At 48.9% G+C, this 21,287-nt stretch overlaps 1 protein-coding gene across 2 annotated transcripts in view; it reads left to right on the forward strand.

Annotated features, from left to right (window-relative positions):
* The first annotated feature begins 1,356 nt into the window (after nt 1-1,356).
* The window catches only part of Inpp5a (inositol polyphosphate-5-phosphatase A), a 184,442-nt gene continuing 164,511 nt past the window's right edge, over nt 1,357-21,287 (forward strand). For both annotated transcript variants that reach the window (XM_055608822.1, XM_055608823.1), the window contains exon 1: nt 1,357-1,706. In XM_055608822.1, coding sequence (XP_055464797.1) covers nt 1,632-1,706 — 75 coding nt within the window. In that variant the 5' untranslated portion in view covers nt 1,357-1,631. The remainder of the gene's footprint in view (nt 1,707-21,287) is intronic.

Below are 21,287 nucleotides of genomic sequence, written 5' to 3' on the forward strand. Positions count from 1 at the left end.
CTTTTCGGTGGACGACTCCTCTAGGGCTATGATGAAGCAGTCCCACCGGACAGGGCTTTCTGGTGGCCTAGACTAGCAAGGGCAGTCCAGCTCACTATATGTTCGCTCTGTCCCGCTTCCAGGACCAGCTGACTCCACCTCAGAGAATTTTCTTGTTTCCTTCTACAACTAGGACGGATTCTACTCATCTGACTAGCATTACCCACACCGGTGTCCCCAGCTCTCTACCGTGGCTAAAATTCTGGGACTGGCCACATCCCCAACTCTGCAAACTGTCCCTAGGTGTGGCACGTGAGCCACATTTGGCTGTCCAAGCATCTATTCTAAACTTTCTTTTTACTCTTTTTTCTTTCTTTCTTTTTCTTTCTTTCTTTCTTTCTTTCTTTCTTTCTTTCTCTCTCTCTCTCTCTCTCTCTCTTTCTTTCTTTCTTTCTCTCTTTCTTTGTCTCTCTCTCTCTCTCTTTTTTTTGAGGGGGAGGAGGAAGGAGGGCATGGTCTCAAGCTTTGGTCCAGGCTGCCCTCAAACTTTGCAATCGTGCCACAACTTCCGAGGAATGGGATTACAAGAGTACACCAATAAGCTTGTTTCTGAAAGGAAATTTTTATTTTTCTGTTTCTGGATCCCAACAGCTGTCTGTCTCGTAAGCAAAGTTCTACATAAGGAACTGGGTGGACGTGTTAGGAAATTGCAAAATCTCATTCACTTGGTCTGCAGACCCACTCTTTGCAGACCCAGAGTCCCGGCTGGAGGCTCCTCCCCAACTCTCCGTGACCTCGCTCCCTCCCACGATCCGCCAACGTCAGAGTCCCCGTACCCGCGAGGGCCCCAACCCGTCTGGAGACGTGTTCTGCATGGGGCCAGGACCGAGGTTACCGGAGTTCCAGGGCTCCCAACAGGAGAGGTTAGAAAAGTGAAGGCTACAGGTGTCGGAGCTCGCGGCTCCTTTAAGAGGCTCCTTGGTAGCAGGGTCGTGACGTCATAGCAGTGGAGGGTGGAATATGCGCGTAACCGCGGCTGGGCCGGGCCAAGCCAGGGGAGGACCCGGAGACCTGACTGACAGGAATACCCCATAGGCCCCGCCCCTCCCCGCTCCTGTGTTGGCTCCGCCCCACCCTAGGCCAAGCTTCTGTGAGCAGGCCCCGCCCCCGAGCAGACCCCACCCCTAAGCCTGGCTTGCGCTCGAGCCCCCGCTCTTTCCGCGGACCCTGAGCCGAGGAGCCCGGGACTCAAGTCTGTAGGCGGTGCGCAGGCCCCGCCCTCAAAAAAGCCCCGCCCCCGGCGCGACCAGCAGCCCCGCCTCCCAGGGCCCCACCCCCTGTGGGGCGGGACTTGCCCCAGCCGGAGTCGGCGGCGGCGGCTGCGGGAACTTTCCCGGCGGGTCTAATGGCTGCGCGCGGGCCGCTGTGAGGCGCGGCGGCGAGCGGGCGCGGGGCCGCGGAGCAGCGAAGAGCCAGCGACCGCGAGGCTGGAGTCCCGGCCAGGCCCGGTCCGACCCGCCGAGCCCGCGATGCGCCCCGGCGCTGTCCCCCGGCGCAGCTGACGCCCCGCGGCCCCGCGAGACCCCAGCCCTCCCGGCCCCGCAGGAAGCGGCCGCCGCCACCCAGTCCAGCGCCCGCTCCGCCCGGGCACCATGGCGGGGAAGGCGGCCGCCCCCGGCACCGCGGTCCTGCTGGTCACGGCCAACGTGGGCTCGCTCTTCGACGACGTAAGTGCCGCGCCGTCGGATAGGGAGGGGCGGCTGCGGGCCAGGAGTCTCCCAGCCCGGGACCCTGACATCCCCATTTCCAGCTGAAGACCCTAAATTCCGGCCCTTATAGTGCCACCTATAGCCGAGGACCCTGGGCCAATTGTCTTTTGGACGTGTGACTCTAATGCCCCCTTACCCACAGCTGGGCACCCTGACCAGGAATCCCCCAGGCCCCAGATCCTGACCCGGTATCGGTGGACCCTACGCCAGGAAACTTCTAGCTACAAATCCCGGACCTTGACACCGCTTTACTGGCCCCGAGGCCAAACTCTTAAGACCCAGCTTTTGAGCCCCTGTCTTAACCCAGACTACGAGAACCCAGCCTAAGTCCGGATCCTTGACTCCTGATGCTGGTACCTTGCTGTGATCCCTGTTCCTTTCCGAACTCCAGAGCCACAAGTACTGGAATTTTGACCCAGAATGCTGGTACTTGGATGCCCTGGCCTCCAGACCTAACCACACTGACCGCAGGTCTCCCGATTCAATCCTGGCCCCTCATTCTCTGATTCCCAAAGTCTGAATTCTGACTTCAGAAACCCAGTTTTCAAATTTTGGTCTCTTGTCCTAAGCCAGAGCACACTGACCCTGAACTCCGAGTCTATCCTAAAACCTCAGATCCTATACCTTCTGCTCCCGCACCCTATTCCTCATCCTTCTTCACCATGTCCCTCCGAGCAGACCTCAACCCCAGACCTTGAGCTCCATCCTCAGAGTCCTGGTCTCTAGATCCCATCCCTCTGTCCTGTCTCCTGGGCGTCCTGATGTGTGAGGCACTCTCATTTTGCCGTGTAACTTGTAATCTCACTAGTTCTCAAATGAGGCAGCTCTATTCAAGCCCTGGAGGACTTTATATTCGTTGTTTACTAAATGAAAAGGTGCTGAAAAGCTCTTCAAGACCAGAAATGATGCAAAAGGCCTTTATCTTGTAAGACTTCTCTCTTCTAGTCCTCAGTCCCACCCTGGAACCCCGGGCTTTCTCCTCTGGGAGGCAGAAGGGAGCTGAGGCCTGGGGCACTGGGAGCTCCCTGGAGCAGGCTGAGGCTGACCTAGTTCAGCATTGCAGCCACGGTGCCACCCCACTGTTGGTACTTAAACTGCCAACCCAAATAAAGCAGAATGCGGCTCCAAGTGGCATGCTTGTTTAAGAAGAAAGGGTAATGCCACAGATGGAACCCTGCAGCCACGTACACCCCTCTCTCCCTCTCCCTCCCCTTGCCTAGGTGAACAGCTGGGACAGTGCCAGGGCTTGGATACAGGCCTGATGTAGATTTCAGGAGAGGGTCCTGTTACCTTCCTGGCAGCAGGCATGGGAGAAGAGTTTCATTGAGCTGAGTTCACTGACCGCGTGTGCTTGGTTTTTATTAGTGAAAGGCAGGCGTTATTGCCGTACTTTATTATTTTCACATATAGACATGAGAGTGTTCTAGTTCCCTGCTGGGGAGGCACTGTCGCCCTCTCGGGTTATGGACAACTCGTTGTAGTTTCACGTGTGATCGTTTTCTACAAGGGCCTGTATGGGTGTGTGCCCGTATATTTAGCATTCTATTCTAGGCCTTCCAGTAACATGTCACTGTAGCGTGGTTTTGTTCAGATGATTCAGATCCGTTAGCCGTGGCTTCAAAGCCTCAGAAATGTCAGGAAAATTAGGCATGGTGGGGCACTTTCATCTCCCAGGGAAAATAATTTTGCTGTGAAAAACATTCTTTCTAGTAATTTTTGATTCTGAGTTCTAGAGTTTTTGCTGTGTTTCAACCATCTACACACATACTTCTTTCTGTTTGGTATTAAAGTGGGTGACTAGCTTCTTTTTAGAACAGGGAGTTATTACCTAGCCCTGGCTGGCCTGGAACTTGCTGTGTAGACCAGGCAGGGATGCACCAACCTCTGCTAGGATTAAAGATGGTACTCCACTGTGGCCGGCTTAACTCACTTCTGTTTGGCAACATGTTCCCTGCATTTTTAATTTTTTCTTAAGGTTCTCTGGAGTTTTGTGCTACATTTCTATCCAAAAGGAGTGTTTATCTTGGTGACTTGCACCTAAGTTAATTCTGAGCCAGTCCCCAGGGGCAGGCATATCCTCATTGGAATGACCAAGAAGGGGCACACTCCTATTCTGGGCCATGCTTCCTTGGTGGGGGTTTGGGTGCTGTGGGAAAGAAACTGGGTAGAGAAAGCAGTGAATTCTCAAGTGAGGTAGATTTTAATTCCTTGGCTCCACTAGTCTCAGAAAGCATGCTTGGGATTGTCCGTACACCTTGGTGTGTCGTATGCCCCCTGGTTCCAACAGTGTTCAAGACCATAAAGGGGTTCTTGCTGTGGGAAACAAGCTCTACCCTGCCCAGCGCTTTCTCTGCCGCCTAAGCGAGTCCGTTCCCAGGAGGAAAGTGTCCGATTTGAAACAGTCATGCTGGCTCTGAAGGACATTTTTTCCTTTTATGCACAAGCAGTAGGTGGTTTGTTTCCGCATTTATAGTTTTGAAAGTCTTCCCTCTGATGCCCCCCTCCTCTTCCTGTTCCAGAGGTGACCCCTTTTAAAATACCATTTTTTTTAATTGGGCAGTGAACCCCGGCCTTCCCTGTGTAGCTATAGGCCCCAGCCCATGTATGTAAATTTTAATCATAGCTTTGTCGTCAGTACCCTGGGATCTCCAGAACATCTTGTTCAGCCTGCTCTTGTCTCACTAGCAATCCTGGCTGGCATCCTTGCCTGGCAGGGTGGCCCATTGCAGTTATGGAGCTGTGCTGCTGAGGCCCTTCAGCTTGCTTCTAGCCCTTTGACCTCATTGTGTTGTCCAAGTGCATCACTGTAGGCAGACTTGTTTCGTGTTCTTAAAAACTGTGGAAGAACCCTCGGGGTGGGGAAGAGAGAAAGGGAGGGAGGGAGAGAGAGAAAATGAGAGAGACAGAGAGGGAGAGTTGTACTATCAGTAGTTATTATGTTAGATGTCAGGACTGAAAATGTTAAGCACAGAACACTCAAGCAGACAAGAGTGTCTAGCTTTGAGGCAGGGACGCTCCATAGTCTCTTGGGTGGGAGTGAAATAGTTAAAGTCATTGCACAGTGTTAGGAAAAAAAAATACACAAACTTGGCTCAGTCACGCTTTGGGAGAAGAGTCTTCAGCCCGTTCTGAGGACCTCTGTCCCAGCTGGTGTCCCTTCAGAAGTATTTTTCCAGGTAGCCAGGGGCACCTCCGACTTTCTCACTTTCTAGTAGTGACTACCACAGTGCCTCTGTTTGGTTCCTAGATTGATTGGTTGTCACTGGGAGAGAGGGAGTGGGTGGGCCAGACTGTGGCTATGATTGCTCTGCTGATCCGCCTAGTGTTTTGTTGGCTGGTGCGTTTGTAGCTTTAGGATCCTGACTTGTTGACTGGTAGTGAACTGAGAAGGTGAATGCCTGCAGGCTTGCTTCAGAGTTCTCCCACCCTTACATGGTCAGGCTGCTCTGTATTAAGAGTAAGATGTCATTTGGAGCTGGTTTCTTGCTTTGCTTAGTTAACTCCCAAGAGACCCTTTCCAGGCAGACAAGGTCTTGCAGAACTGGCAGTGAGTGTTCGTGGGGACCAAAGGTTCCTAGTCAGTAGGTTTTCTTGAGCCATGGGATGGAGAGAGGCAGGTCAGAAGTGCTGTGGGTGGGTAGACTCCAGGCAGGCACCTTGACCCTCTTCCCTCTCCTTCCTATCTTTTTGGATTTATCATCATTGCCAGGTTTTCCCCATCAGTGTGCAAGGGGCTGTAGTTCTGTCCTCCATAGCAGCCTTTGGGAGGGCAGTCGCCACCTCACTCCTCTACCCAGGTTCTACCCCACTCTTCTTTACTCTGGGACTCTTGGTCATATCCTTGCAATCAGCTCTAGGACATTCAAGTCACCTCAAAAGAAAGCCCTATACATTGGCTATCACCAATTGCTACTGCCCACGACTAGTATGATACCATTTCTTTGGATTTGTCTATTCTGGAGGTTCCTGGTTCCTGGACATAAACCTGTAGAGCATGTGGCTTTTGTGTCTGGCTTTATTTATTTATTTATTTATTTTTTAACTTAGCAAGGAGTCATCAGAATTCTTCTTGTCATAGCATACCTCAGTGCTTCTATGGATGGACATTTGTCCCTGTTGCTTGTGTTTGTCCAGTGATCAGTTAGTGGGCATTTGGACTGTTTTTGCATCTTGGTTGTGAAAACTGTTGTGAAACTCTTGTATATGTGTTCTATGGATGGGTGTTTTCAGTTCTCAGAGTGTGTGTGTGTACCTTGTAGAAGACTTACTGAGTTTTGAAGAAACTGTGTCCCGCCTCTGTAGGAGCCACATGCTGTCTATACATGGCTGTCTCATTTTCTTAAAAAAAAAAAAAAAAAAAAAAATATATATATATATATATATAATATATATAAAACTATTCTAGGTGTGAGTTTTGCCTACGTGTATATATGTATAGCACATGTGTGCCTACTGCCCGTAGAGGTCAGAAGAAGGCTTCACATTCTCTGGAGTGGAATTATAGGCAGTTCTGAGCTGCTATGTGAGTGCTGTAATCAAACTTGGGTCTCCTTCAAGAGCAACACATACTCTTAGCTACTGAGCCACTCTCCAGCCCCCTGCCCCCTATCCATTTCATGCCTCCCCTAGTGGTTCTTAGTTTCTTCACATCCTCCCCAGTACCTAACCTATTGCTCCCCCTCTTCCCCCCAAGACTTGACTTCTTGGGAAATCCTGTCCTTGCTTCTCCTTTCTCACTTCTCAGGGTGATATACCGAGGTCAAGCCAGACCTTCCCTGGACATGTTCAATTTCGGGTCCTTACCTAGGTTCCGTTTCTCTTTGTGATGCCCAGAACTTCAGCAGAGAGGTTGAAACTGAGGCCAGGATGGCCTTGTGCAGCACAGAGGGCCCAGCCAGGCCTACTGCAGTCAGCCTCCACAGAAGACCAGCACTCTTTAAAAAGTCATTTTTAGGAGCTGGAGAGATGGCTCAGCAGTTAAGAACACTGTCTGTTCTTCTAGAGGTCCTGAGTTCTATTCCCAGCAACCACACGGTGGCTTACAACTATCAATAATGAGATCTGGTGCCCTCTTCTGGCATGCAGGCAGAACATTGTATAAATAATAAATAATGAGTCTTTTAAAAAAATTGTGAGAAAAAAGTTATTTTTACGAGTGTCTGTGTGTGTGTGTGTGTGTGTGTGTGTGTGTGTGTGTGTGTACATGAGTATAGTGCCTGTCAAGGCCAGAAGAGGGCATGTATTCCCTGGAACTGGGTGCTAGGAACTGGAACTTGGTTCTTCTGCAAGAACATTACAAGCCGTCTTAACCAGTGACCCATTCCTGCTAGCACTTTCTTGAAGGGGGAATGGCTGGCTTGGCTCTTTACTCTTTGGCAGAGCATTTGGCTGCCAGTGGCTAGGCTTTTCCTACTGGAAAAGGCTGCTCTCAATATTTAGAATTCTGAGATAAACCTGGTAGTCATCTGTTTCCATGCTGTGAACGCTCCCTCCTTAACTTTTTCCCACTGTGAAGGAACTGGCACCACGTGTCTCTCATCTGTCCCTAGTTGGTCTCTGGATAGGTAGGTGGCTTAGGAGTCTCAGTGTTCTTTCTTTTGGCACTGCTGTTTGTGAACAGAGATTCCAGCAGGCAGTCTGAATTAGTCAGTTCTTTGACTGTGTAAGACAGGACTGACCCTTGTCTCCCAGGGAGGTGGGATCAAGTGAGACAGTATTGTAACATTTCTGCTACTGAGGCTGGTGCTTCTGACACTGTGTGAAACCACTTCTGACTTGTAAACACAGGTGCTTTTCCACAGATAGCATTTCCTGGCTGCTGTCAGTGTTTAGAATGTTGAGGTACAATGTTTAGAATTTTGAGATAGACCTTGGCCTCTGCTTCCCTGCTCTGCTTTTTCCCCACCCCAGCTCAGTCCCAATGTGAAGGAAACTAGGACCCTGTATCTCTCTATTATTGACTAGCCATTGAAGGTGCAGTATCCCTCTGGAGGGCTGCCATCCTCCATGTGGCCTGTTTTCATTGCTCCAGAGGTGCTGAGGGACCTGGGCACATGGGGGGTGGCTGGAAATATTACATAGTTTTCCATCTTTGAAGCAGGCAGTGAGGGTAGAGCTGCTGGGTGGCCCCGTGACATTTAGAGGCAGTTGTGTTCAAACAGTCTCCACAGACACCTGAGCAGTCTCATCATGCAGGGGGAGGGGTCCTCTTCCCAGTGGTAGGGCCGTGTGGTGGTGGTGGTGATGTCTCTGTGTGGCTTTTTAATCTGTGTTTTCACGGACTTGGTAGACTTGGGAAGTCACAGAAACCCAGCCCAGACCTGCCTGTGCTAAGGTCCTCAGGAGTCCCTGTCCTAAGCCATAAGACTGCAATTGAGAGGGTTAGACTTGGGAAGAGAAGCCAGCTTTCCTAAGTTACAGCTAGGAGACTGTGCGCCTCCCCTGCAAATGGCCCCAACTGTGAGGCCTCTGTCCTGTGCTGTTCAAGGACAGGCATGCTCACTGGGTGTCCTGCCCTGATGTGGGTTCACGGAAGGACCAGTGTGCCTGAGACAGAAGGTGGGCTTGCTTGTTCCCCTCCCAGTGCAGTGGGTGAGACCTTTGCAGTAGGATATGTGGGAATCTCCCACACTGGCAGACTCTGCAAAGGCCTGAGGAGGTGCTTGTGCTGGCCAGGCTCTTGACTCTGTTGGGCAGTCAGGTAAAGTATTGGCCACCTATGTCTGCTTTGCAAACATCACCCTTGAAGTTACAGGGAGGGAATTTGGTAGCTCTTAGAGCCATTTTGGGCTCTCTTTCCTGGAGAGTGGACTTTAGGCATGATGAAACCTAGAAAGGTTCAGAACTAATTCTCAGGGAAGGCAGCCTGATCTTGAACCCCTCAAAGGACTAAGGATCCTGGTGCTAACCTGACAAGATATGGTGGTGAGAAAACTTTCTGGTCTTTCCTTAGTAATGAATGAAAATGAAGCATCTAAAATGTAAGACCAATGAGAGGCCATTGCCTGTCTTTATGTGAGGAGAATTTGGACCCAGACATGGAAATCCTACTCTGATTTAATAAATAGTATTGGCATATTGGAGATATGGTCCACCAACTTAATGCAACATCCCTGTGGGCTCTGTGGGAGGCTGGCTCCTCACCATTGGTCCCTAGCCCACAGTTTTTTGCAACTGCTGTTTTGTGAGCCTGTCTTTGGACTTCATCGTTGAGACACTTGAGTCACTGTTGTGCTTCTTCTTGGCATTAGTGATGAGTACACCCCTGGTGCCTGCATAGTTCCTCCAACGCTTAAACTGTGAAAGGTTGTTTTCAGAGGTGGCATGCTACCAGAGGAATGATTGCTGGATGCCCCTTTGCCATAGGGAGGAGCTGTGCCAGCTGGTCCTCTATAGGATGCTTGAGTAGCTATCTTGTATAGATCAATCCCTATGATGCAGAGTGCTAGGCCCTGGCAGGGGCTCTGGGTGGTCTGGGCTTGATGTTTGATGTAAGGGGATTCCTGGCTGGAGATGTATCCTTACTGTGGTAGCAGGACATCAGTGCCCTGCAACTCCAGAGCACTGGGTCTGTTTTCCCTTTTGCAAATGGGATGTCTTCAACTCATTTCTAGGAGTCTCCATGGGCTAGTTACTGCAGAGCCCTGACACAATGATTGACCATGTGCCCTTGGGCTCTTTGTCTTACTGGTTTATCTCTCTGATGAGGGTAAGGTGCATTTCCTTGGAGTTTGCTGAGGCCCTGGGTTATTCTCCGTGCCCTCTGCCCTGGGGTATGCATGTAGAACACAGTTGCCTTTTCATGTTGGAGCAGCTGGACCAGCTCCTGCCCTCTACTCTGGTCCTACTCCACCTCTAAACTGGCTACGCCCCACAGCACAGTCTCCACGATGAATCTGTCCCTCAACATCTTCATCCCAAACTCCAAGTCTATTAGCTCACATGGTTGGATATTCCAGCTGATTTGCTTGCCACTTTTCCCTCTCAAATTCCTCCCAGGCCTTTCTCTTCCCTTGGAGGCTCAGATAGGCCATACTCTGAGTCAGCATGAACTGTGAGTCTATTACCTTTAAAATATAGATTTATATTTATCTCTATGTGTATGTATTTATATATGTATGTGTAAGTGTCCATGGAGGACAGAAAAGGTCATTGAATACCCTGGAGCTGGAGTTATATGTGGTTGTGAACTGCTCAGTATGGGTGCTAGGAACCAAATTTGGGTCTTCTGGAAGAACAATATCTTCTCAACTGCTGAGCCATCTCTTCAGTGGCCCCTTCCCCTTTCTTACCAGACATCTGAGCCTGGTGCATTTTCTGCTCCTACCTGTTCATGCTTCAGCAAGCAGGAATCACACCTGGAAGTCTGATTAAGGAGACTAGAGCAGAGAGTGAGGAACACCTGTTTGTTGCTGCTGCTGGGCCCGCACTGCCCTCCTAGTCTGATGTAGGGAACTTGCTGTGGGTCCCCTGGGACAGCAGCCTCATCTTCACCATGTCTCTGGGTGCTGAGCTGCTGCTAGATGGCTGGCCAGCCACTCACTGAGCCTGAACGCATGTGGCTAACGGTTATAGCCTCCTGTCTGACCTGGCACTGCTCCCAGCAGAACTTCAGCTGCTGCAGTTTTTCTGTCTAGCTGCCTTGGCCTGCTGGAACACTTGGGACTCCCCGGAAGCTTCCTTCTGCACTGGTGCAGTCTCCCCTGTTCTGTCTCCTTCTTCCCCATCACAGTGCTTGTTGCCCAAGTAGGACACATTTCTACATCTGTGGCCTCTGAACCACTGTTCTTTCCCGGGGTCTCCTCCAGATCCCTGCAGGGGCTGGTGGCTCTCACTGATCCTTCTAGGACCAGCTTTGGGCAATATGCTTAGAGCTCTCATTCCCTGCCTCCCCCTTCTCCAACCTGAAATGATTCTAGGTTTTGCTTTGTCATGTCATTTTCCTCAGTTGACAGCTTTCAATATCCACATTGTCTCCAGGTGTTTGGCCTCTGACAGTGGCATTGTATGATTTGGGGATCTACACTAGTGGCTAGAGGGCGGGAGTGGAGAGATGGCAGGTTTCCTTGAGGTGGCTGATGCCCACTCATCCCAAGTCAGGATGAAGATGAAGGCTGGGTAGGAGGTGTTTTAGTCAGCTGACACTAAAGGCAGTGCCCTGGCACAGTGACGTTAGCATTGGCTCTGCTTGCACCTCATGTGCCATGGGGATAAGTATGGTCTGACACACTCATGTGGTTAGTGGAAAAGTCTGGTTCTTGGACTGTAGCTCTTTTCCTTTTAAACAGTTTTTTATTGAGGAATAATTTGCATACCATACAATTTACCTAGGAGGCTGCACAGGTCAATGACTTTTGGAAAATGCCTGCGTTTATGCAGCTGTTGCCATGAAGCCGTTTTGCAACACTTTCCTGCCTGCCCTCTGCAGTGCTCAGCCCTAGCCGTTGGCCCCACCCACTTCAGCTCTGCTGTCCTGTAGAATCCTGCCTTTCTTAAAGTTTCCATGACACAGAATTATATGATGTTCAGTCTGATGTCTGGCTTCTTTCACTGAGTACAGTGTGATGATCTTGAGGTTCCTCAGTTTTGTGTGCCAACAGTTAACCTGGATTGTGGCTGAGCTGTATTGCACTGTAGGGTCACATGGTTCATTCATTCTCAAAAGACAGGCCTTTGGGGTACAGTGAGTGAGTAAACATTGTTTGTATGGACATGGATGCTTGTCTTCCTGGGGCTTGCAGTTCTGTGTGGGTGTGGGTATGGGTGCTAGCTTCCCTGGGACTGGTTGAGCAGTCAGTGTGTTTTTTTGTGTGTGTGTTTCTAGGTGTGCACCGTTTCATACTCTTCTGGCAGTGTGTGTGGCTCAGTCCTTTGCTGTGCAAGCACCTGTTGGTGTCTTCCTGCTGATGAGCAGGCATGGCGTGCCCTGTGGATCTCATTTGCATTCCTAGCCTTTTAAACAGTAGGCATCCTACAAGTTGATTCCTTTGCCATGTTGGTAACGGCTTTTGGTAATGACTGAGTTGGGCAGCTCCGTGGCTGCTGTCCTGCTGATTGCCTCTCTAGGTGGGGCAGAAGGTGCTGGGACTCCACTGGAGGCCCCATTTACTTGGACAGATGTCATAATGTTCCTTCATTGAGCACAGTTAATTCAGGTGAAATGGGTAGGCATCCTTCCAGGAGAACTCAGTAGAAGATCCTCTTCTGTTGCCAACAGGTGCAGGAACATGGCACTGCTGAGGGGAAAAGGGTCCTGCAGTCCAGCCCATGCCTGTCAATCTCTATGTGTGTGGGAGTTCTTTTCCAGGGACCCTCAGTAGCTATTGGCCTGGTGTTCTTGTCTTTTCTAGTCACCTTCTCCCTAGGGCTCTGGATTTGTGTCTGTACACCCATATGCAAGTCTGATAGCCACTTTGTGGCTCTCTGGACCCAGGCTTTTCATAGGATTGTGGGCATGCTGGGGATAAGTCATGGCATGCTGGGTGGGGGGCACTGCTGCCAGGCTGGTTGTTTCTGTGGGCTAAGCAGTTGCTCCTTGAGGTTACATGGGAAACATCTGTCTGCAGTGGGATAGTCTGGCCTTCTTGGCAGCAGGTGGCTTAGGCCCATCAAAACAGCTACTGTAGGAGAACAGGGGGTATTAATTGCAGCTGGGAGGCATCTGGCTGCCTCAGTGGTTGGGGAAACAAGAGGAAGCCAGAATTTGGTCTTGTTTATCATTTAGGAGGATCCTTGACCTTCTCTAAGGCTGTGGGGTGATGGGCTGTCAGGCTTGCTGGCTCATTGCACCTTTTCTGGTTTCTGTGGGTCCCTCAGCATTGCAGGGCCATTTTGCCAGGTCTGGTATTTCCCTCTCTGGGAGCTGGCCATTGGGATGGCTTGGGTGTGTGGCCTGCACCCATCTGGGCTTGGAGGTCCATTATACGAGGCCCCATCTGGGATCCTGAGAAGCCAGGGAGGCCTACCCTTCAGCTCTTCACAGCCTCCCGTGTCCACCTTTTGAGATTTTGGTGATTGCTGGCTACATGATGTGTTAGGATGAGAAGTCAGAGTAGGCAGCTGGCTCTGACCACCCACGCGACACACATGTGGATGCTAAGATCTGGCCATCCAGCTTCCTTCTGTGGACTCTGCAAGCCTTATGCTATAGAAAAAGGCTACCACTGTCATTGGTCAGTGAGCCCCTGGGAAGTTCTGGGGTTGTATACTGGATTCAGGCTGTAGAGCTTTGTGAGGGGCTTTAATGAACACTTGTTTTGTCCAGTTTGCTAAGTGTCAATTGTCCCTAGCACCTTGGAGGGGAGGCCAACCCATGTTGTGTATGATCTAGGATAGGTTATTTGGATTCACTCTCTTAGGGCTTGTTCTCTTGGGATGGCATCTGTCTGAGGAGCAGGCAGATTTCTGGGGACATGTTTTGCTGCTTTTCTTCTTCATCACCGTCTGGGTTTTTCAGATCTGCATAACTTCCTGTTTTTTTGTAACGACCTGGGGGCCCTCACTGTTGCAGTCGGTGGTGTACTCTGTGCACTGTCCAGGTGGGAGGAGAGGGCCAGGTCATGTGTGGGAAACATGGGTGAGCCATGGAAACTGACCAGTAAGGTAAACAAAACAGCACCCTGGTGACAGACGAGGCTGTCTGAGACCCTCACTGGGTCACATGGGGGTCTCATTTCCCCCAACCTGCCTCACTTGATGCAGTAACATTGGGGTCCCCCAAACCCTTTTATTACCTTTACAGAGTTCCAGTTTCATGTGGCTCTGCTGTGTCTTAGAGGAAGGACAAGGCCTGGGGAGGGCATGCTGGGGAGTGAGGAGAGGCCTCTGTCAGGAGGGCCTTGGTCGACTGGATTTGGTTCAAGGTGCTTTGCATGTCAGGCCTGTCACCCTCATGGTTCTGAGTTTTCTGCCTTCTCTGCAAAGACACCTGGTGACCCACCTTCCCCACAGCCTGGAACCCCAGTACCCCTAGCCTTGAAGCATAATTCTGAATGAGAAGGTCTTCATGGAGCCACTCTCAAGAGTAGCCTAGAATACAGAGATACTCTGATACGGAGACGACACAGCCACTGGTACAGGTGGCAGGAGCCGAGTCCTTAAGGCTTTGGTTTGGATGATCTGACGTTCTAAGCTAGCTGGGGAGGCAAGGGGGGAGTGGCTGTTGGGGTACTGTGACACAAGAGCAGAGTCAGGAAATGGGGAGCTATGTGGCTGATAAGGCTGACAGTGGTAGGAAAAGGCACTGTGGGCTAAGAGGTGCTGTGTGCTGCTGGTTCTCAGGCCCCTGCTTCTTTATAGCGAACAAGGTCATTGGCCTGGATCTGCGTCTCGTGGGAGGGGGTGGTGAGTTGTGGAGTGCCATGTCTGCTGTGCTGCTACTGTTGTTCCTCAGAGTGGGGGCTTGAGTCCGGCTGAGCCCCTAAGCTGACTTCAGATTCATCTACTGATAAGCACCTGTTCCTATGGAAGACAGGAGGTTGCATTGGGGGTGGGGTTAGGGGAGTCTAGGAGCTTCAAGTGGCTTGGAACTTCTGAGCTGTTGTGAGTGTCCCTATGATTGAATGCCAGGGTCCTGGACAGTAGGGACATTGTGGTATACCTAAGAACTGTGGCTGCTGGACTCGGAGACGTTAATACACAATCTTTCCATTCTTTTTTTTTTTTTTGGAATAAAATTCTACTTGGGAGAGATCAGACATACCATAGCATTAATGGGATATCAGCGCCTATGATTTGATGATTTCAATGACTGTATTCTCCTTTGGTGGTGTGTAACATAGATGCATAGCACTGACATCCCTGTTCACGTTCTGGAGGAACTAAGTGCTGTGTGCTGTGTGCTATGTGACCTACGTAGATGCACAGTGGAGGGATTTCAGAGTCTGTGAGTGGTGTTTGCATTAGGGTCTGTCTTATTGATGAGACACTGACTTGCAGCATCCTTGTAGGAGACTGCTGAGCTCTCATGTACTGGAGTCAGCTTACATCCAGTGGCTGAATGCTGTTCATGGAGCAAATCCAGGTATTATAGGTTTAGATCTGAGTCTATGGGCACTTGCCAGAATGTGTATGTCCCTGGGACACCTGTTGAAATATCTAGGTTCTGGTGTCTGAGGGCAATTAATTGAATTGGACCAGGAACACATGGTTAGAAAAATAGGCAGCTTGTTAGAAAAAAAAAAAAAAAAGCCCTCCTGGGAATGGGAGTAGGCTAGTGAGCTCAGGGTAAAGCCCCCAAAGGCAGAAGTCACAAGGAGCATGACCCTTTACATTTATATTTACATAATAACTCCTGCCTCTTCTACTTTAGCTCAGGGTTTTCTTGCACTAACTCCATTCATTATATGACGCCCAGGTGGGTAAGGGCTTCTACGCTTTCTCTGCTAGTTTGCTGCTTTTATGTTGATCTTTTCCCCCCCAAAGCTTTATTAGCTGGCATATCTTTAATCACAGCACTTGGGAGACAGAGGCATTTGGATCTTTGTGAGTTCAAGGCCAGCTTAGTCTACATAGTGAGTTCCAGGCTAGCCAGAGATGCACAGGAAGACCTTGTCCCCAAAACAAGACGAGGCATATGTGCATACATGGGTGCAGGTGCCCTTGGAGGCCATTAGGGGTCATCAGATCTTTGGAACTGGAGTTACAAGCAGTTGTGAGCTGCCTGATGTGGGTTCTGGGAACCAAACTCTGGTCCTCTGGAAGAACAGCAAGTGCTCTTAACTATCAAGCTGTCTCTGCCCCCTTATGCTGATATTAACGTAGCTTTCTTCCAGTCTCTCTTCTACCACACAGTTCCATGACCTGGGTTTGGATGAGGTCTGCCTGGCATTTTGCCTCTGGCTCTCTGCTAGTTGCAGCATTACTGCCCAGAATGTGCTTTTTCACGCAGAGTGCTATCCAACTGGATACTCATGGCTGCCTTGTGCTTTAGAGAGTGTCAGTCTCTGTCCTCTGACAAACCGGGAAGCTGACCCAGTGTTAGTGTTGTTGTTGAATGTGTTCGGATTTTTACCATGGCAATACTTTCTTACTTTATAGAAAAAGCAACTTGGCTTCCAGGCACTGCATTCGGGCAGGGTAGGCAGGAGAATGTGGTGGTATCTGACAAAGAAGGGGTATTCTTTGTCTCTGGGTTTCCTTCCCACAGGCTCATATGTGACTGGGGTTGCCAGGAGCCATGGAAAATCTAGTGCCTTCCTGAGACTGACTTGGGAATATTTGGGCACATGTACCTAGCAAACATGGACACACTGACATGAGGCTCTCAAGGAGACAGCTCATGCTGGGGCTAATCATAGCTAAACCTTCATGATCCCTTCTTAGACTGTGGTAGCCTGGCTGATACCTGCTGTGGTATTTCCGCCCCTTATACAGTGTGCCCATCTGGGCTTTCTGGAAGATGTTTGGAGCTACTTGGTCCTTTGCTATCAATTCTCTGGACTGAAAGAGGCAGGACATGATGGCAGTGGCATTTACTCCAGTGTGTGTGTGTGATACAAGGAAGCTGGTGGTATTTCTATACAGCTAGAACAAGCTCTGCAGCTGGGAGGAGAGTGGTATATGTAACATTAAGGAGGTGTTCTGAGTTCCTGTGCAGTTCCACAGGACTTTGTTTCCCTCTTCAGAGTGTGGGTCTCAGATGTTCAGAGGGGCCTTTGGAATGGAAGCTATCTGGTGGTGGTGACATTCCAGGCACTTGCTGGCTGCTGCTTCCTGTGTAGCTGCCAACTTCCCAGAGTCCCAAGTGTCCATGGACATGGGGCTTTTGGAAACTGTAGTCAAATCTTCATTTGTGCCTATTGTGCCTAGGCCAGGCTGAGTTGAGCAAATTAAGTGTCCTTCAGATTTGCCCCATCTTGCCTCCTCTAGAAGCCTCTCTAAGCTCTGGGCCTTGTCATTAACCTTGGCTGGCCAACTGCCGCGGGTCCTTAGCTCACTCAGTTTGCAGCTTGCATTTTGTGGCCCTTGCCTCTGAGCTGCCTTACCAGCCTGGGAGAAGCCTTCATGGAAGGGTTCTGCTTTTGTGCACATGGTATGGGTGTGGCCTAAACCAGCTGCTTCCTTAGGAGGAGGGTTTTTCTTGTTTCGGCCCCACTGACTGAGCACTTGTGTAAGTGAGGCCTCATGTCTGGAGTCTTTGCTATTTCATAGAAATATGTGCTTGTGTGTACACACAGAGTGTGTTACTATTTGTAGAACATCCCTCATTTTTATTTGGAAGAGTCTGTACTGTTTTATTATTATTATCTATGAATTCTAAAATTCAGATAGTGTAAAAATCCTGTTCTAATTTAGTGTACAGCTTAGTGTTTCTATGTATTCACCACCACTCTCAGTCCCGGGATACCGTAGCATCCTGAAAAGAAACCAGTGCTTATTTGTAGTCACCCTCATCCCATTTCCCTGAAACTCTGGCAACCAGAAATCTACTTTTTGTCTCAGGGTCACTGGTTCTGGACGTTTCCTGTGAATGGGATCCAGTAGTCTGCATCCTATTGGATGCTTTGACTGAGCACGATATTTTCTAGGATGGCCTGGGGTGCAGCAATGGTGATCCTTCATTCACTTTTGTGGCCCAGTGCTATTTCATTGTGTAGAGATACACTGCATTGTGGTTTGACCTGTTGGCTGTTACAGATAGGACTGCTGCGAATATCCACGCACGAGCTTTTGTTTGAACATAGATTTCTGTTTTCTTGGGTGTAAACCCAGCTGTGGAGGTGCTAGCCAAGGAAGCTTGGCTTTTGAGGAACTGCTGCTGGGTGCTTTCCATGGCCAGACCGTTCCACGTTCCACCAGCAGTAAGTGACGGTTCCAATGTTTCCACATCCCCAAACAGCACTTGTTTTTGTTCATCTTTAATAATAACTGTCCTGGTAGGTGTAAAGTGACATCTCCCTGTGGTTTGATGGGCAGTTCCTGATGTTGAATTCCTTCATGAGCTTATTGGGTAGTTATACATCAACTTTGAAGATTCAAATCTGCAGCACATTTTAACTTTTCAAAAAAAATGTTGAATTGTTAGAATTCTTGATATATTTTGGATACTAGACCTTACCAACTGTGTGATTCATAATTTCTTCTGCCATTTGGTGTATTGTATTTATTTCTTGAATGTTATTTGAGGCAGGAATGGTATTAATTTTGATGGACTATGCCTTGCTTTTTCTTTGGTTGTTTGTATCTAGTCTGAGGTTAGAAAGACATCTGTTTTCTTCTAAGACCTACAGTCGTATAACATTGGAGCTTTGCTTCTTTTGGATGTGTCTCTCTAGTTGTTCCAGTAGCATTTATTGAAAAAAGTCTTATTCCCCACCGGGCCATCCTACCACTCATCTTGAAATTTAAATTGGTCATGAACATAACAATTTATTTCTGGACTCTCATCTCTATTTCATTGCTTGACATGTCCATCCTTTCACTGGCATCACACTATTGATTACTGTAGCTTTGTAGAAAGGTTTGAGATCAGAAGTGTGAGACCTCTAACTTTTTGTTTTGTTTTTGTTCTAAGTCTTGTCTTGGCCATTTCCTTCCATTTCTATAGGAATTTCAGGCTTAGCTTGTCAGTTTCCACAAAAAGCCAGCTTGAACTTGGACAGAGATTATCACAAGTCTGTGGATTTTTGAGGGGAATGTTACCATTGAAATAGTGTTCTTACAATCAATTTGAATTTGTCTTAATTTCTTCTTACATTATTGGTTTTCTAAAAATTTAATCTACAAAGTAAAACACCTCTCTGCCCCCCATCATACCTTGCTTATTACCACTCTTCTATTATCTTTCCCTTCAACTATCTCTTCAACTACTTTTACTGATGTTTTAAAAATTATTTTATAGGTCTTGAACTTAGGCTAAATTTATCCTTATTGTTGTGTTTGAGAGTTTTCCTTCTTAATGAGTTAGCTTTACTGGAAGGAAAGTCTTGCTAGGAAGTCTTTGGGCACCTGGCTGCTTATCTCACTGGTCCTTTCACTTATGCAATGCTGGAGATAATGTCTTGTCCTTCATCCCTGACTTTAGTAATTGACTCTCCCTCACCAGTCTATTGTAGGTTTGCCAGTTTTGATGATCTTCTGTATTCCCGGGTTTCTTCTGTCCTCTAGTTGGTGTTGGCTGCTTTCAGAGTTAAATCAAATGGAAGCCTTGCTTAAGTGTTCCTGTCTCATCCCTCTGCCTTCACTAAGCTGATGACCTGATGACAGCAGATAGGGTGTTCTTCTGGGTGTCCTGGGTCATGGGTATAGCTCTAAGTTTGAAGCTATGTTCCTGTTTGAATAAGCCTTGGAAGAACCTCATCAGGGGCACTTTTTTGACTTAATATGTTGATAGAATAAGGATTCATCAGGTAAGGGCTGGCTTCCAATAGAAAGATGAATGCCCTGGTGTCTTCTAAGCCTGCAGCTCCAAGTATGTGAGAGAACATAGAGCCCCCGTATCGGGGGCCATGTACCTGCACAGTTGCCATGTTCTAATGAGTTCACCTCTGTCCTAACAAGGTTTCTATTGTATTAATATCACGACCAAAAGCAGCTTGGGAAAGGAAGGGTTTATGACATTTTATAGCTCACAGTCCATCATGACAGGAGAATCAAGGAAGAGAACACAAGACAATAACTTGAAGGAGGAACTGAAGCAGAGACCATATAAGGTTGCTGTTCCCTGCTGTGATCCCCATACCTTGCTCAGCTTTCTTTCCAGACAATCCCAGCCCACCTGCCAGGTGTGGTCCACCCACAGTGGGCTGAGTCCTCTTATATTAATAACAAATCAAGAACATGCACCACAGGTTTGTATAAAGACCAATCTGATGGGAGGCATTTTCTCTGTTGAGGTTCCTTCCTCCCAGATGACCTTAGCTTGTGTCCAGTTGCCAGAGAAAATGAACCTACTGCAACTGACAAAATAGGAAGAAAGGAGCACTTTAGGACAACTCTTGAAGAAATGCCCTCATTCAGCAGCCCTTTGCAGTGAACACCCGTGGGTGTGTGTTTTGTGTGTACTCCCTGTAAGCTTGGAGAAGTTTGTGAGCAGGCTAACCTGCCTCACTTGAGTTGTGACTCATCTGCTTGTCTTATTCCTGAAGATAACCTTGCTGGAGGACCTGGTCCTTAGGGAACATGGACATTTACTGGCTTGGGGCTGCGTACTAAAAGTCTTACTGGGACCATAGGCAGCCGTTGGCCTAACGTCTTTCTCCAGTTGTGCGTACTTGCTCCCTTCTGCACTGACCTGTGTTGCCTGTCCTGCTTCTTGCAGTGAGATGAATCTTCTTGTACATGATTAATTGGCTTTCTTCAAGAAAGATTCGTTTGAGATGAGCTAAAGTGTAGCATTCCCTTGGAAATTGATGCAAGGCTGCCTCCAGCTTGTTTTTCTATTTCCTGTTACTGCTTCATATTGATGCAAGCCTGTTGGGTTTCCTCTGTGGATGCAATTGCAGTTGCTAAGAGACCCTGAAGGTCAAAACCTAAGCTCCTGAGGTATGGAGTGCCTTTTTGGGGTGGTGTAAGATAGCCTTCTCACTGAATCACAAGATGTGACAACTGCCTGGCCCTGCCACTCCTCTACCGTGCGATAGGCCTCAGAGACTATCACCTGAAGCAGTCAGATAAGCTGACCCCAGTGTCATGAGAGCAGGTGAGCTGTCTCTGTCCCTCACTGGTTGCAGCATTTGAGAAAGTGGGCCCTGCAACTTGGCTGGGCAACACAGTGGAGCTGGCCCTGATGGCATAGGCACAAGTGAGCCAGCCCTGAGGATGTGAGAGCTGGAGAGCTGGCCTAGCCCCTCACAGGCTACAGTATTTGGGAGAGTGGGTTCCACACCTTGATGGGAAGCACAGTGGAGCCGGCTCTGGAGGCATGTGTGTGGGTGAGCCACCCCTGAGGGCATGAGAGCAGGAGAGCTGACCCTTTCTCTGTCTGATGGTGGCATTGGGTGGCCTACATGGAACAGTGCTGGAGAGCAGTTCTGGAGATCTCACTCTGGTAGTGTGGATAAAGGAGAAGCAATGGGATGATCAGCTCAGCTACTACCCAGGCTAAGATCCAGGGCTCTGAGTTGGCCCACCCCAAATCTACATCACCTACATCATCTGTGAACAGTTGGGACTCATGAAAGGGTCAGTCCTGCTGATCCAAAACTGCAGGATCTCCATGACACAGGGCAATAACAGGATAACTGGGAGGAGTTCACAGTGAGGATCTGATATTGATGGTGTCACGGAAGCCAGAAACCTCAATCCAGACCAAAGACCCATTGCAATGAACATTTTCAGATGAAGATATGTGGACAGAAAGGTAGACTGTGGGACACTACAGTGTCCATATGAGATGTTTTCTGTGCTTGTGTGTGTGTGTTTTATTTTGGAAGGGAATTTGCAAGGGTAAAGGATAGATATGAGGGTATGGTGAGATGAATGGGACTGGGGTACATGACATGACACTCATAAAGAATCAATAAAAAGTTTACAAAAATAAAAATAATAATAATGGGATGTGACAGCTGTCACAGAGGCCTTGCTAGAGTCATGAGTTTG

The sequence above is a fragment of the Psammomys obesus genome, unplaced genomic scaffold (genome assembly GCF_907164565.1).
Source record: "Psammomys obesus unplaced genomic scaffold, mPsaObe1.curated_primary_1811, whole genome shotgun sequence".
Classification (NCBI taxonomy): domain Eukaryota; kingdom Metazoa; phylum Chordata; class Mammalia; order Rodentia; family Muridae; genus Psammomys; species Psammomys obesus.